Raw genomic sequence first — 13255 nt, 5'->3', positions numbered from 1 at the left:
CCCCGGAAAAGGCGGGGGGGGGGGAGAGCAGGGCTTCAAGGCAGTAGTGCGCCGGCGCAGTTCCCAGGCCTCGCCCCCCCGTGGGGCGTGTTCGTCAAGCCACGCACCCAATCAGAAGGCCGCAGGGAGCGCGCCCGCGGCCTCGCCCTCTCTAGTCCCACCTCCGCGTGCCCTGCATGCCCTCCCGCGCGCGTGCGCAGAAGCCGGCCGCAGGGGCGAGGGCGCGAGAGAAGGGCGGGTGTACGTCCTTGCGTGCGTCTCAGGCAGCGCGCACGCCGGCGTGAGAGGGCACGGGGAAAAAGGTGGCTCTGGCCGGGGCGGCTCGGTTTCCTGGGGTTATGTAGCAGGGCTCGTCGGCTCGCGAGACCTCCTTCGCTGCCCTCGCCCGGGTCCTAGCGCGGAGTATCTGCTCCGGGCGGAGGCCGTGTTCAAGCCCGCCGCGCTCCCTCGACGTAGAGCTCGCTCGCTCGTCCGTGGGAGCGTCCCGGCCGAGCCGCGCTGAGGGGGGAGGGGAGGCCATTTTGTCCCGACCGACTCCCCGGAACCGGGCGGAGCGGCTGGGAGAGGCTGCGGAGCCGCGGGCGCCGCCCCTCGGAGGCACGGGCGCCGCCACCGTCGGGGCTTCCTCGACGAGGCCGTTCGGAAGGTCTCCCGCTCGGTCTCGAGAGTTGCTTTCTCCCTGGCATACGCTTCTCCGCTGCTGCGGCCCCAGAACGCCCGGGTGAGGAGTTGGCCGTAGTGAGCAGCACCGATCCCTTGGGGCTACCGGCGGCGAGCGCCCGAGCCGCTCCTCCCAATGGCGAAGAAGACGTACGACCTGCTTTTCAAGCTGCTCCTGATCGGGGACTCGGGAGTGGGCAAGACCTGCGTCCTTTTTCGTTTTTCGGATGATGCCTTCAATACCACCTTTATTTCCACCATAGGTAAGACCTGTGGGAAGATGATGTGGGGGGCTCTGTAGCCGCGAACCTTTTTCTTTTATTCCAGACATCTTGCTTCCCGGAATTTACGCCTTTGTTCCAGTGATTCCGATTCCAGACGACAGACCTGAGTTACTGTTGGAATCGGAATAGCGCTTACTGGGGCGGGGTCTTCCCATGCTTTCCATCCGGTCTTTGCTTTCAAGTCTCCTTCTCTGTTCGTTGCCTGCTGGCACAAAATATGCAGCATTTAGCAGCGTTCCAGAATCCTGTTTCTTTAAGTGACTTGAATGGCCTTTCCATAATCGAGTGAACTTACTTGATGTGATACTTGTAATAGGCATATTTTAGTGGTTGAGACTGAAGCATTACTGGCTATGTGGTAAAGGCCCAAATTTATATTTGGGGTCACAGAGAATATTCCGTCTGGCTGTAACTTGGAGTAAACTTGAGAGTTGCAGAATCATTAAAGAAAATGAGAGGGGCCGGGCCGGGGGGGGGGAGGTGAGTTGGCTGTCTTGACTAAACCATTGATGTGTCAAACAATTGGAGGCTCTTCGTGCTTGGGGTGGGAATCTGCCACGATTGGCTCACAGTGCCTTTACAAGACCTCAACAGAAATAATAGACTGAGGGAGATGTTCGGTTTCTGTCTTCCACACGATGGAATCAAGTCAAGCTCTCGTGTTTTACTTGACACTAGAATTTACAGGAAAATGTTTCGCCGGTCATGGCCCTAAGGACTTCTAATGTACTTTTACCACATATTTTGGAATTACTTGGTATAGAAGTAAAAGTTGAGGGGGTGGGGGTTGACCTTTTTAAATGGGTTTCCTGTTTCGGAAATGAAAAGGGAAGGTTCCAAGAAAGTCGTTTTGACTCTGGCACCAACATTAATTTTGTCAACAAACAAACAAACAAAAAGCTGTGCATGATACATCTCCCCCATCCTTGCCCCCAGTTTTTGAAAGTATCCTGTGTCTGTCAGTTTTGGACATCAGCTTCAGTATTAGGGCAGTGCAGGAAAACTTGCGATAAATGTAACAAATTTTATGATGAGATTATTTAGGGAAGCAGCCTTAGTGGTTTTTCAGCTCTTAAGAATTGTAAAAATCAAACTAATTTTAACCAATTTAGAGTATTATTGAAATCGGCTTGGATTTCTTTATGACACATATTTATCAATAACTTAAACTCATTTGTATAAAACAAGCTTACTGAAATTAAAGTGAACAAGTTTTTAGTTAAAATAGGTTGTTTTGTTTTATCTTACTGGTGGGAGGGATTGCCAGAATTTCATGAAACTTAAACTTGCCCTCTGCTTTGTGGGTTAGCACTGAGTTTGCTTTGAGGTGTAACTGGGTGAGTCAGGTGGTTAGATCAGCAAATATTTATTGAGCACCCAATGCTAGGCACTGCTAAAGGTATTGGGAATAAGTGGTGGATACAATAGACCCCTTGACCATTCTGAAGAAGACTGTCACAGTAGTGCGAAAAGCACTACAGTGAGGAGAGGGAGGAAAGGACTAGTCTGAATTATGGGGAATCTGAGTAGCTTTCCATGGATAGTTTAAAATGAAGCCTGAAAGACAAGTACTGGATCAGAGGGGAGACAGCCTTTCTGAAAGAGAATTTAATGTGTGGTCAGTTTTGTAAATCCTGCCATTGAGAAGGGTGAGGTGGAAAGTAGGAAGCAAAGTTTTTTCTCCCTGCCTCCCTCCCTTGTTCCCTCTCTCTCTCTCTCTCTCTCTCTCTCTCTCTCTCTCTCTCTCCCTCCCTCCCTCCTCCCTCCCTCCCTCCTCCCTCCCCTCTTTCTTTCTTTCTTGTGAAAGGTGACACTCAGCTCCCTAGCTACCTGTACTCAGGTAGTGGGAATCGACTAGCCTCATGCTTGGTAGGCAAGCTGCTGAGCTACATCTCCAGTCCTGATTCTGTAGTCTTTGTTGTTCTTTCACTTGGGAATGGGTTGTTTCTCATGTAGCCTGTTGTGTTGGAATCCGTGCTCCACAGGTTGCTAACTACAACTTTGGCTACAATGTATTAAATAGTATTAAACTGTGTACAAGTACTGTGTGTGGTGCTTGTGAGGATTTTATAGGTCTTTGAGAGCAAAGTCTTTAGCAATGGTGCCAGGTACTTAGTAGGAGTTGGTGTAGATTTGTACAGAATTTATGGCCTTTGTGCTGTTGGTGTATGACAGAATATGTTGCTTTATGGATTGAATGTGTCCTGTACATAATGACCACTTAAATATTTGTTGGCGCTCTGCTAAATAATTTCATTGTAACCTCTGACATTTACACATTTTGATATAAAGACATTTGCTGTTTTGATATGAGATGTTAAATAAAGTAGCCTGAGAAAAAGAACACAATGCTGACAGTTCTGAGTTTGACTCAAAAACGTGTATGTATTAGCTCTGTGCAGAGATTTTGAAGTCTTCTTCTGTCTTAAAAGAGTGCTGTCTGAAAGAAATGTGAGCTACCCATGTAATTAAACTTTGGTAGTCACAAAGGAAAAATTTAATAATATACTTTAACTCATCAAAGATGTACTTTTATGCAGCCTGTTTCAGAGATATTTTACATTGTTCTCTAGTGCGGGAGCTGGATGGGCCACTCACCTCAGTTTACATTAGGCATATTTAAATTGACTGTCAGATGTGGCTACTGGCTACTATATTGACAGTGTATGTCTAAACAACAGAAAAGTTGTCAATTGATATACAGATAACTAGAGTATTAAGTATTATCAGTGGGCCAGAGTCTTGTCTCCTCTTCTGGGTGGGTGTTCTACCACTGAGATACATGTTAAGCCTCAACACCTGCAATTATGAAGAAGTAATCACCTTACAAGTGTTCCAAAGGACCAAGCTACAAGTAAGGCAGCCACTCATATTCCAGCAGGGTCATTTTAGCTTTTTACTGGCTGACTCTGAAGGAAGGCTTTTTATAGGTTAAAGGTTGCTAGAGTGTTCACCAGGGAGGGCTGCTGTTCTTGCTTTTCTGTATACTTTCAATTCTTACATATTCATATTAGAAATTATGTAAGTTTTTATGATTAGAGTTATTGAATATTTACAAATATTTATAAAAATAAATTACTGGTATATTTCACATTTAACCAACTACAGAGTGAACCTAAAGTCACAGCTGGGTGTGATGGCTCATGTGTCTAATTCCAAAACTTGAGCGGCTGAGGCAGGAGGACCACGGGATCAAATAGCAAGACCATTCACAAACAACAACAAAAAAGTGAATCTAAGATCATTTGAAAAATAATTTATACGTTTTTGCCTGTAAGTGCTAAGCACCTAAAAGAGGTGGGCCATGAATAATGAACACAGGTGTGGGGGAGATAAGTACAATAAAATTCTCTTTATATAGAACATACTTTTCATTTGCTTTCTGAGTATTACAAAAATAAATTGGGATCAGATTTTACTTAATAATAAATACTAGCTGGTCGGATAATTGAGTAATGTGTGTGTGTGTGTGTGTGTGTGTGTGTGTGTGTAAGGGTGGTGAAGGCCAAAGATGAGGTCAGGTGTGAGCCTCTGTTGCCCTCGATGTACTTCTTGAGATGGGTTCTCTGACTGAACCCTGCCTGAGCTTGTCCATTGGTCAGAATGGCTGTCCAGCAAGCCCCAAAGATCCTCCTGTCTTATTTCCCAGCACTGGGATTCCTTGTGCCATGCTGGCTTTTTACTTGGACACTGGGAATCTGTATGCAAGTCCTTCTGCTTGTGCATCAAGTATTTAGAGCAAAACTGGTCTTAGAAGTTCCATGATCATATGGAAACTAATTAAGAAAGCTACTGGTTCTGGTTGTGCAAATTTCAGAAGTGGATTTGACTATAATCTTCTTGGCAGTATGAGCTCTGTAAAATACTACTTTATGATAGTGTAGTTGCATGAACTTGTTCTGATAGCACATATTCCTTTGGTTTGGTTTTGGTTTTTGTTGTTTTTTGTTTTTGTTTTTCAACATAGGGTCTCTATGTGTAGCCCTGGCTGTCCTGAAACTTTGTAGACCAGGATGACTTTGAACTCAGAGATCTATCTGCCTGCTTCTGCCTCCTGAGTAGTGAGATTAAAGGCATGCGCCACCATTGCCTGGCAACCCACACATTCTTAATGTATTGTTTTCACTGTATGTACTATCACTTGGTCCTTAATTCTCCCTTCACACATGTTTTTCCCCCTCTAAGGACAGTATCTTCACTGAATAATGTAGTCCCTGGCCTCCATGTAAGAACTTGAATTGACTTGCCACAGAGAGGTGTAATGAGTGTCTTTATTGTCTGAGTGCATTAGCTTAGCTTTGATAGAGTAAATCAAGACTTGTTGATTGGGCCAGCAAGAGGACTCAACAGTTAGGGTACTTGAATCAAGGCTGGGGACCTGAGTTTGATCCCTGGGACCCACTTGTTAAAAGGAGAGATCAGATCTCCAAGTCTTCCCCTGACCTCTGCATGTATGCTGTGATACTTAAGTGTGTGCATGAACGAACACACACACACACACACACACACACACACACACACACACACACACACAGAGTCAAATCAATCAATATGAATTATTATCTCCTAAGTATCAGTTGATTTAACTGGATGTAGTGGTGTATGCCTGTAATCCCAGCATTCAGAAGTCAGAGGATGTTAGTAAGATTGAGGCCATCCTGGTCTACATGGACGATTCCAGGCTGGCCAGGGATAAGCTGGATATGTTGGCACAATCCTGTAATGCCATCTCTCAGGAGAGAGGCAAGAGAATTATTGCAAATTGAAGCCAGCCTGGTTTATGTAGCATGTTCCAGGCTAGCCCATACTACAATGTAAGACATAGTCTTCCTAAATAAAAGGAAAACAGCAAGCCAAGCGATGATGGTGCACACTTTTAATCCCAGCACTTGAGAGGCAGAGGCAGGTGGATCTCTGTGAGTTCGAGGCCAGCCTGGTCTACAGCGGAGTTCCAGGATCCTAAGCAATACAGAAAAGCCTTGTCTCAAAAAACAAAAAACAAAACAAAAAAAAAGCTGGTGAAATTCAACAAACTCCATTTTATATAGTGTCTACTTTTTAAAGAAATGAGCCAAACCTTTGTCATGTAAAGCATGTAAGAGTTGTGCTGTGACAATACTCAGAGGCATGCTGAAGGAATGCTGGAATGCCTAAGGAATTCTTCTCATTGAAGCATATGCTTTTAGGATAGATTGAAACTGTAATTTGACTCCCCCCTTCCCCAGATGTGCAAATGGTTTATAAACACATGAAAAGATATTCAGTGTTATTAATAGTTAAATACAAGTCACTGGGCGGTGGTGGTGCGCCTTTAGTCCCAGCACTCAGGAGGCAGAGGCAGGCGGACCTCTGTGAGTTCGGGACCAGCCTGGTCTACAAGAGTTAGTTCCAGGACAGCCTCCAAAGCCATAGGGAAACTCTGTCTTGAAAAACAAAAACAAAAACAAAAAAACAACAAAAAAAGAAATGTAAGTCAAAGCAACAGTGAGATGTTATTTTAGTCATTAGAATGGCTATTCTTTATTAGACTACAGTGGCACAGGCCTGTAATGAAGCTGAGGCAAGAGGATTTCAAGTTCAAGGCCTGTCTAGTCTACAGAGCAAGAGCATCCTGACCAAGTTAGTGAGAACTTGTTCAAAATGAAAAGAAGGAAGACTGGGAACATAGGGAGCTTAGCCTCTGTGAGGCTCAGCAACATAATACACAGATGTGTGTACGTGAGAGAATAAATGACTGTTCTTACAGTACCCCACAGAAACAAAAGCAAGTGTTGAAGAAGTGGAGGGTTTGGAGCTCTGGCGTGTTGCTGGGACTTCAAATAGTAGAGCCACACTTTAGCATAGTTTTTCTAAAATTGAATACAAGTGAGCCTGGTGGTATGGCTTGTGACTGTAAACCTAGACTCATGAGGCTTCAGTAGGAGGATTGCTGTGTGTTCAAGGTCAGCCTGGGCTACATAGTGAATTCTATGCTAACCTGGACTACAGTAATACTCTTTGAAAAATTGCAGCAAAAAAAGGGGCTCTCAGTTGGTAGAACACTCCTCTAGCACAGAGGAGGCCCTGTGTTTAATCCCAGCACCTCATAAACTGAGTGTAGTGATGAACATCTGTAATCCCAGTGCTCAAAAGGAAGAGGCAAGGGGATCAGAAGTTCAAGGTCATTCTTGGCTACATGGGGAGCTTGAAACTAGCCTGGACTGTAGACCCTGTTTTTATTCTTATTATTTTATTTTATATATTTTTTTAGTTTTTTGAGACAGGGTTTCTCTGTGTAGCCCTGGCTGTCCAAGAACTCGCTTTGTAACCAGGCAGGCCTCTAACTCACAGAGATCTGCCTTTATCTACCTCATGAGTGCTGGGATTAAAGGCAAGCACCACCACTGCCTGGCTGTTTTTATTTTTTCAAAGGGCAACAAGAAGAATATTATCTGGTAAATATGCTTCTAAGTTATACCCAAGACAGTTAAAAGCAATTAAAAAAAAATTGTGCTAGACCTCTGAGCCCCAAGGCCTTGTGCATGCTAGGCGAGACCTATTCAAAGAGTGTGAAGTAGGGACTCACAGATGGTTGGTTGTATGCCAGTGTTCGTAGGAGAATTATTTACAATATCCAAAAAAGTATAAATAGCTCAAAATCCATTGATGGATGGATGATTAATAAAATATGTATGCATGCCATGGATTATTCATCCTTGAAAAATAATGAAGTTCTGTGAAGTGCTGTAACATAGATGGGTCTCAAAGACATAAAAATAGCCAGTGTGATGATTCACAACTTTAATACCAGCACTCCAGAGGCAGAGGCAGGTGGAACTCTGAGTTTAAGGCCATCCTGGCCTACATAGTGAGTTCCAGGACAGTCAGGACTATGGACTAGAGACACTGCTTCAAAACAAAACAAAACAAACAAAAAACCCAAAGAAGCATAAAGTTAAGTCAGATGTAGGAGGACATTAGGTACTTAGAGCAGACAGACTTGTAGAGAAAATGAAATAGTGATTACCAGGAGATCAGTGGCAAACACATGCAGAGTTAATGGTTGATGGGCATAGAATTTTTCATTTGAGATGTTGAGTAAGTGTTGGAAGTGATAGGGGTACTGTTGATCCTCCAGTCTCTGCCTCCCTTTCAGCTGAGATTACAGGATTGCAACACCAAGCCCAGCCTAAGTACAGTTTTTAAAAGTGACTAAAAATGATAAATTTTGTGACATGTGACACTCACTACCAAACAATCTACAAGACTGTCTAAACGAGCATTTGATCATAGAAAGCCCCTTCTGTTCCAGGCGATAGTTAATGCTCACAGTGGCTGGTGAGGAAAGAGGAACCTGTAAGTGGGTTTCACTTAGAATCCATAACTGTTCTTTTCAGGGCTCTGTTCAAGGCTATGCTTCTCCTTCTGAGAATTTCATTGTCACATTGTACCCCATCCCCCAAAGTACTGGTGGGGTACAATAGTTCTACTCATTAGTTTCAATCTGAAGAATGGGGTTACTTGGGAGGGGCAATGTTTTGACTTGGGTTATTTGTCCTTTTTGTGATAGAGTTGTCTGGAGCTTGATAGAGCAGAGGTGATAATGTCAGAGAGAGCTGTTCTCTTCAAGGATTATGGGATATAATGCTGTGTCAAGATTTGGAAGGGAGCTGCTGATACTTTGTTGTGACTTGGAGGAGGGAAAGAATGGGAGGGGAAATGCTGGAGATCTTTTCAACTTGAAACAGTACAAGGCTGCCCAGGCAGGGCCGTGGGAGGCGGCTGAGTCTTGAGTTACAAACGAAACTGGTCATTGAACACAAATTACAAATTTTGTTATTAGCTGTAGATGTCCTTGAGGAAACTACTTATGAAGATGGTTAAGTCTTGAAGGAGGCGTTTCAAAGAGTTAGGAAGGACACTGAGGTTGCGGCACTATGCTTGAACCTATACAACTGGTAGGGACAAGTCTTGTGATGAAGTTGCAAGTGGGGTTGGAAATGACTGTGCTCCTTTGGTAGACAGTGTGCTTGTCTAACATGCAGGGACCCTAGCACAACATAAAGGGCACGGCAGTGCTTGTGTTCCAACACTTAGGAGGTGGAAGTAGAAGACCCATTGAGAGGGAAATTAAGAGTGAGAAACGTTTTCTTTGAAAACATTGTTACGTATTTTGGGTTGCAAGCATGAGTAATTGGTGTTTATCCTTTCCAGTGATGAAAAATTATGTTTTCAATGAAAAGAGCTATTGGTGATAGAGTGCTGTGTTTCTAATATGATACAGAAACAGAACACCTCAAGGTTACAAAACCTTAGAAGGTAGAAGAGGTACAATATGTTAGACTCAGAACAGAAGATACTGTTGATTTGTTTATTTCATATCAGTAGCAATGTTTATACACTATTTATTTTGTTTTTTTGTTTTTCGAGACAGGATTTCTTTGTGTTGCTTTGTAGACCAGGCTGGCCTCAAATTCACAGAGATACATCTGCTTCTGCCTCCTGAATGCTGGGATTAAAGACCACCAACACCCAGCCATGTAGTCTTTTTTTAATGATTTGTTTTTATTTTATGTACATTAGTGTTTTGCCAACATGTGTATCTGTGTTGAGGGCGTTAGAGCCCCTGGAACCGGAGTTACAGACAGCTGTGAGCTGCCATGTGGGTGCTGGAAATTGAACCTGGTCCTCTGGAAGTGCAGCCATCTCTCCAGTCCATGAGTGTGCGTGCGTGCGTGCGTGCGTGCGTGCGTGCGTGCGTGCGTGCGTGCGTGCGAGAGAGAGAGAGAGAGAGAGAGAGAGAGAGAGAGAGAGAGAGAGAGATTTGCTTTGCTTTTTTTTTTTTTTGAGACAGCCCTGGCAGTTCTGGAATTCACTCTGTAGACTAGGCTGGCCGTGAAGAACTCACAGAGATATGCTTTCCTCTGCCTTCTATTTGAGTGCTGGGCTTAAAGGCCTGTGCCACCACATCTGGCTTAATTTTAATTAAAAAAGATTTATTTGTTTCATGTGTATGTGTACCCTGTATGTATGGGTACTACATATGTGCCTAGTGCCTGCATAAACCAGAAGAGGGTGTCAAGATCCCCAAGAACTAGAGTTACAGGTAGTCTGTGATCTACCATGTGAGTACTGGGAACTGAACCTGGTTCCACAGAGGCAACAAGTGCTTGTAACTTCTGAGCTATCTTTCCAGCTTCTTTAGTTGTAAGATCTGTTATTACTATTTTTAAATGTTTAATATTCTATGCATGTTTTTGAGTCAAATCCATCCCCCATATCCCTTCCTTCAATTCCTTCCCATCCCCCCTTCCAACTTTCCCCTCTCGACTTCATGTGTTAACCTCTTTTTTAATTCTACTGAGCTCATTAAGTGCTGTTTGTGCATTGGTGTACTGTATGTACTGGAACATCCCTGAAGAAAACTGAGTCTCCTCCCGCCAGCAGCTGTCACCTGCCAGTAGCTTCTAAGTGCCCACCTACCCCTCACCCACTCCCTCCAGGCTGGGATTTTTATCTGACTTGAATTTGTGCAAGTTTTTGGTTTGTATGTGTAGTCCCAGCATATGTACAGTTGTGCTGTCATGTCCATCATGTTTGGCAAATGTATTCTCTACAGAAATGTACTCCCTCTGATTCCTAAAATCTTGATAACCTTCTTTGCCTTTCTCTTGTAAATTAAAAAAAAATATTATTTGGACATGCATGGTGTGTGTGTGTGTGTGTGTGTGTGTGTGTGTGTGTGTGTGTGTGTGTGTGTGCTTGCGTGTGCATATTGAGGCCAGAAGACAACTTTGTGAAACCAGTGTTCTACTTCAACTTTTAGGTGGTTCCAGGGATTTAATTTAGGTTGTCAGGCTTGCCTAGCAAGCATGTTTATTCACAGGCCTATCTTGCACCCCCACCTTTATTTTTCTTCTTAGTTAAAAATTTTCCTTATTCGACTGGTGATGCATGGCTTAATCCCAGCACTCAGGAGGCAGAGGCAGGTGGATCCCTGTGAGTTCAAAGTCATCCCAGTCTACTGATCAAGTTCCAGGACAGCCTCCAAAACAATACAGAGAAACCCTGTCTCGGAAAAAAAAAGAAAAGAAAAAAAAAATCTCCTTATTCGGCTAATTACCTTTTATCTGTTTCTAGGCTTCCTATATCCCCAATAGCCTCTGTGTTTCCTCGCAGTCAAGCCAGCAGAGAGATAATCTTTTGGCTCTTATTGATTTCCTGGCTGTATCCAGTCTAGACCTTTTCTCCTCCCTCTTGTCACAGGCTGTTTATTAATTAGGCTTGTTACACAGCTGTGGCCTTGGAGATTCTCTAGGCCTTCTCCTGTGTGTGACAGTCTTGTCCTCCTCCTGTTTGTGACAGTCTTGTTTTTGCTGAATGTTCTAGCTTGAAGCCTGTCACCCTCTAGTAGCTTTTTGCAGGAAGGCTGTATATAAAAGGACTTTTGAGACATCTCGTGGTAGACAATTTTTTTAAGTGGTGCTGATGATGAGACCCAGGGCTTTTTAAATGTGCTGCACAGGGTCCACCATGGAGACACGCATGCCTCTATTCCATGACAGTCTTAGTTCTTCACTTGAGTGCTGGCTGGGAGTCTAGGTTGAAAACAGTTTTCTGTTTTCAGCTTTGGTTTCAGCACTTCTGATACCTTCTGTTAGTGACAGAGCTTGTTTTTGAAATCCTTGGGATTTAAGTATCCTTCAAGTTCCTAGTTAGAAGTTTCAGTTCTAGCTTGGTGGGCACTGTTTCTTTTAAAATCTATTGCTCTGGGTACATGGGTGCCTATTTAGGTTCTTCGCTGGGAATCTGTTGTCTTTTTAACTGGATACTGGACTCCATGGATTGTCTTAGTTTTTATTTTCCAATATTGTTAAATTGTTCTGTCACCTGGGCAATTTCCTCAACCATATCTTTTAGTCTCCTGCCTCCCTCCCTCTTTCCCTCCCTCCCTCCCTTCTTCCCTCTCCTCTCTTTCTTTTCCTCTTTCCTTAAACCTTAGCCTCCATATTACAGACTTGTGCCACTATACTCTGCTATCTTTAAACTTTTTTTCTATTAAATAGGTCTGGATCTGTGTCTGTCATTCTGTCTCATGCTCACTTGATTTCCATTTTTCTCTCTCTAGTACAGACTGGTCTTGAACAGGCTATGAAGTCCAGGGATGTTTTGAACTCCCAACCCTGTTTCTACCTCCCAAATGGTAGCATTACAGTCATGTCGTATTATGTCAAGCTTATATTTTCAACTTCAGTAACTCCTCTCCTGGCATTCCCTTTTTGTTTCCTTCCTTCTCTCCATCCTTCCCTTCTTTCCTTAACAGGGTCTTATGAAGCCTAGAATGGCCTTGAACTGATTGTCCTGTCTGCCTCCCAGTGATGGGATCCCACCTCAGTCGGTACTTGCTGTCAAGCCTGATGTCCCAAGTTGGTCTGTGGGACCTACATTGTGGAAAGAGAGAAGTGACTGCCACAATTGTTCTCTGACTTCACTTATGCATCATGAATGGCAAGTGTGCATATGCCCATAATAAGGCTTAAAAATTAACTTTTAAAAAGAATGCATTGTTTAAAAGATAACTTGCAGCTGGTGGTTCAGGCTTGTAATCTCAGCTATTCAGGAAGTTGAAGCAAGAGGATGACAAGTTTAAGGCCATCTCAGACAGCTTAGTGGCACTCTGCCTCAAGATAAAAGTAAAAAGGGTAGGCATGTCTTTTGATGATAGCAGTACTTGTTAAGCATTTTCAGCCCCAGGTTCAATTCCCAGTTAACTTCCTCCCTTCACCACCAGCAAAAATATTTGTCCATGGGACATGGTAGGGAACATCTTTTTTTTTTTTTTTTTTTTTTTTTTCCCGAGACAGGGTTTCTCTGTGACTTTGGAGGCTGTCCTGGAACTAGCTCTTGTAGACCAGCCTGGTCTCGAACTCACAGAGATCCACCTGCCTCTGCCTCCCGAGTGCTGGGATTAAAGGTGTGCACCACCAACGCCCGGCTCGTAGGGAACATCTTTAATTTCAAAAAACCAACCAAACAAAAAAGATGTGATTGTCAGTGAGAAGAAATTCCTTTATTTCTAGTCATCTCTGTAGAGAAAATGATGTGGTTTGGAAGCAACGAAAATGTTTTGGTACCTCAAGTGTAAGTGAGTGTTTGAAGTGGAGTAAAGCTTTTCTGTAAGATACAGCATAAATGATTTGTAAGATAAATGATTGCTTACTGTTGTAATTTTAAAAAGTGGCACGAGACAGTGAGGTTTTTTTTTTTTTTTTTTACTTAGGGAAAGGGATCATTAAAAGGGGGAAGAGAAAGGGGGAGACCAGCCTCTGGGG

At 43.6% G+C, this 13255-nt stretch overlaps 1 protein-coding gene across 1 annotated transcript in view; it reads left to right on the top strand.

The window, feature by feature from the left end:
• The first annotated feature begins 256 nt into the window (after positions 1-256).
• Positions 257-13255, top strand: part of Rab10 (RAB10, member RAS oncogene family) — a 50631-nt gene continuing 37632 nt past the window's right edge. The window contains exon 1 of the mRNA XM_027424532.2: positions 257-923. Within this exon, the coding sequence (XP_027280333.1) occupies positions 797-923 (127 nt within the window). The 5' untranslated portion in view covers positions 257-796. The remainder of the gene's footprint in view (positions 924-13255) is intronic.

This window comes from Cricetulus griseus, chromosome 7 (genome assembly GCF_003668045.3).
Source record: "Cricetulus griseus strain 17A/GY chromosome 7, alternate assembly CriGri-PICRH-1.0, whole genome shotgun sequence".
In the NCBI taxonomy this organism is placed as follows: domain Eukaryota; kingdom Metazoa; phylum Chordata; class Mammalia; order Rodentia; family Cricetidae; genus Cricetulus; species Cricetulus griseus.
This window is presented reverse-complemented; position numbering and strand designations above follow the sequence as displayed.